At 47.7% G+C, this 3,003-nt stretch overlaps 1 protein-coding gene across 1 annotated transcript in view; it reads right to left on the reverse strand.

Annotated features, from left to right (window-relative positions):
* The window catches only part of MAP1B (microtubule-associated protein 1B), a 92,884-nt gene extending 92,244 nt beyond the window's left edge, over nt 1-640 (reverse strand). The window contains exon 1 of the mRNA XM_010853568.1: nt 362-640. Coding sequence (XP_010851870.1) covers nt 362-545 — 184 coding nt within the window. The 5' untranslated portion in view covers nt 546-640. The remainder of the gene's footprint in view (nt 1-361) is intronic.
* Between the last annotated feature and the right edge of the window lie 2,363 nt (nt 641-3,003).

The following is a 3,003-nucleotide window of genomic DNA, read 5'->3' on the forward strand; positions in this document are numbered from 1 at the left end:
GCCCCCACACACACCTTTGGTGTCCTGCGGTTGCGGCTTTACTGCAGCCTCTGCCCCTTTGACACCTGCATCTCATTTAGCGGGAGAGGCGGTAGCCAGCTGGAATCTGTAGACCCAGCCTGGTGACGGATCCCTCAAGGTTAGGAGACTCTCCCACTGGGTCGCAAATCTAATAATTTGCATTATTCTCCGAAATGAACCCAGGGGGGGAAGAAAAGGAATCTGGACAGAGTGCGGGAAGTGGCGGGGAAAGGCGTGGGTGCGGGGCGTGCCGGAGGAAAAAGGTGGCCGCCGTGCCCTGGGTGGGGTCGCGTTTGCGCGTCTCCTCGAACGCGTCCCCTGGGGGAGCAGGGCCTCTTACCAAGCTCGATGTTGCCGATGGCGCGTCGCAGGTGCTCCTCGGTCACAATCTCGCCGACGACCACCAGCAGGTAGAATTTACTGTCGAGGAAGCGATGCGACAGGCTGGGCGAGGTGGTCGCCGCTGGGTTGGCAATGCTGCCGGACGGCTCAGGCTCGGCGGCTTCCACCACCACGGTCGCCATCCTGCCGGCCCGTTAAGCCTCGGCGAAGTGCCCGGCTCCAGCCGCTCCGCTCGTCTGCGGCAGGAGAAAGGATTATATCCGAAGGTGCTGTCTCCGCTCCGCCCCCTGCGTCTCCCCTCCTCCTGGCGCTGTGCGCCGCCTCCCCCTCCGCCCTCTCCGAGAGCGCGAGGCGGAGAGGAGCCAGGAGTGAGAGAGGGAGGGGAGGCGGCGCCTCTTTTACATGGAAACTAGGCAGGGCGCCAGGGAGGAGGAGGAAGAGGAGGAGGGAAGGACCACCCGGCACATCCTCGCGGGGTGGCTGCCTCCGCTCTTCCAACCGTTGGCCCAGGGCTGATGTCATCTGCAGCAAATCATCTCGCCCGCGGCCCGGAAGCTGGAGGGCCGAGGTGTGCGGACAATGGTCAGGGCAGGGCCGCGAGTCAAGGGGCTGGAGGACTCGACGAGGGGAAAACACTCCCAACCTACACCCCCACGCACGGCCACTGCCGGCTCCAAACCCTCACCCCGCCTGTGCAGGAGAAGTGGATGGGTTTCCATTTTCAGAGTCGGGATATTTACCTTGTTCTAGGTGCACAGGCCAGGCCTCTACCTTGGGTGCCGTCTGCGATGAAGCCAGGTCTTCAGGGTCTGTGTTAGCACAGCTGACTTGGGGCTGAGGGTACCCCACCCAGGAAGATGGAACCTGTCTTTTCTCTGATGTTGTGGATTTCGGAAGACATATTCACCACCTACACATGAAGAATACACCAAAAATGCAAAACCTCAGCTTACCATTGTTCAGGCTTTGGAACTTCTGCAAGACCCACTGATGAAAAAGTACTGGCTTTGTAGTGCTCATGGGAAATGAGAAGAATACAGATCTATTATTCCAGATACAGATTTCTGGTCTTAATAATATGCTGAACAGATAGTATCAGGCATAACAATAAAGAGAAGATACTGTCTCTATCTAGCAGGATTATAGTGACTATAGTGTACTTTTCAGTTCCTTGAGGAAAACACAAGCAAAATTATTTCATGCAACAGTGACGTCTTTTAAAATACATGTAGCATTGGGGATTTTATTGCCTTTGTCTATGTTTAGAAGAACTCATAAAAACGTTTAAAGGCAACCCATCTACAACCATTTCTCACAAACATATTGAATATAATGAATATAACTTATGTCCCAGGAAGGGAGTGGTGGTGGTGAAGAAGGAACAAAATGGTCAAACATGGTACTATCATAAAAGCCTGGAGAACTAGAGGCTTAGGAAAGAGGAATGAATGGAAACTAGAGCAGCAGTTTTAATACTAGACTGCATATAAATAAAAAAAAAATCACCTGGATATACTAAAATTTCCAAAAAGCCTATTGTCTTAGCTGCTAACCACCCCGACTTATTGGTAATGTACGCTTTGCTCTTATCTCTTTCCTGAAACCCTGACATGGTTTTGGCCCCATCATATATGCCAGACTGATCAATGGGGACTAAAGTTACTGGTGAGCTGCTTTCACCAGTGATCAGTGACAATGAGTTTTCAAGTAAGATGGTAACAGAGAAAGTATTCAATTTCTGTTAGGTGAGGCCAACACCAAGGCCATAATAGGGGGAGGAGATGTAGTAAGGAGCAGTGTTTTCCGATTTCCGCCATTGAAATCAGTGTCAGCTAGTGATGGCTTTCCATTTCTCTGAACCATCTTTATTTTTCTTTATGTAACAGTTTTCATGAGCTCCATTTCTTTTCTTAAGTTTATTTTAAATGAAATTACTGCTCTACAGGTGGAAACACTAATTACTATAAATAGAAGTTATCCCTAAAATAAACATAATGAAAATAAGTACCATGACACAAATTCCTGCTATACACTATTGTTATTTGCTCAAGACTCTGACCCTGAGGTATACCCTAAGTTAAAAACAGAAAGTGTTAGAAAGGTATTGAAGACATTACTAGCACCTGAATTGTTTCCATTGTCATAATAAAAGATTGGATGAAAACATCAGAAGAGCTTTCCTACTGTGTGAATTAGTGCAATTACATACTATGACAATGAACCACTTAAGTCATTACCCACACTTTGAAAAAGAGACGAAATGGAAGAACACAGACTAGAGATGCTGACTACTACTGTCCAACTTTGTAACTTTGGGCAAATGACTTATTCTTATCTTCAGTCTCTTCATCTATATACTGAGTAGAAGAATGCATTTTCAACAGTGTGAGTACCTCTGTAAAAGAAGAGTACATGATAAGAGTGTAAATGCCTAATACAGTGGCTGGAAGATAGTAAGCACTCAAGACATGATTGATGACCTGTTTAGACCAAGTTTCTTGGATAATAGAGTGAAAGCATCTTACAAAATGTGTAGGTGACATCACGTTGGGCGCAACTACCAACACCTCTGAAACAAGAACTGAATGTTGACACTACAAACTAGAAAAGTAGTTGCTCCCATCCCTATCTCAAGAGAAA

The sequence above is a fragment of the Bison bison genome, unplaced genomic scaffold, assembly GCF_000754665.1.
Source record: "Bison bison bison isolate TAMUID 2011002044 unplaced genomic scaffold, Bison_UMD1.0 scf7180017864329, whole genome shotgun sequence".
Taxonomy (NCBI): domain Eukaryota; kingdom Metazoa; phylum Chordata; class Mammalia; order Artiodactyla; family Bovidae; genus Bison; species Bison bison.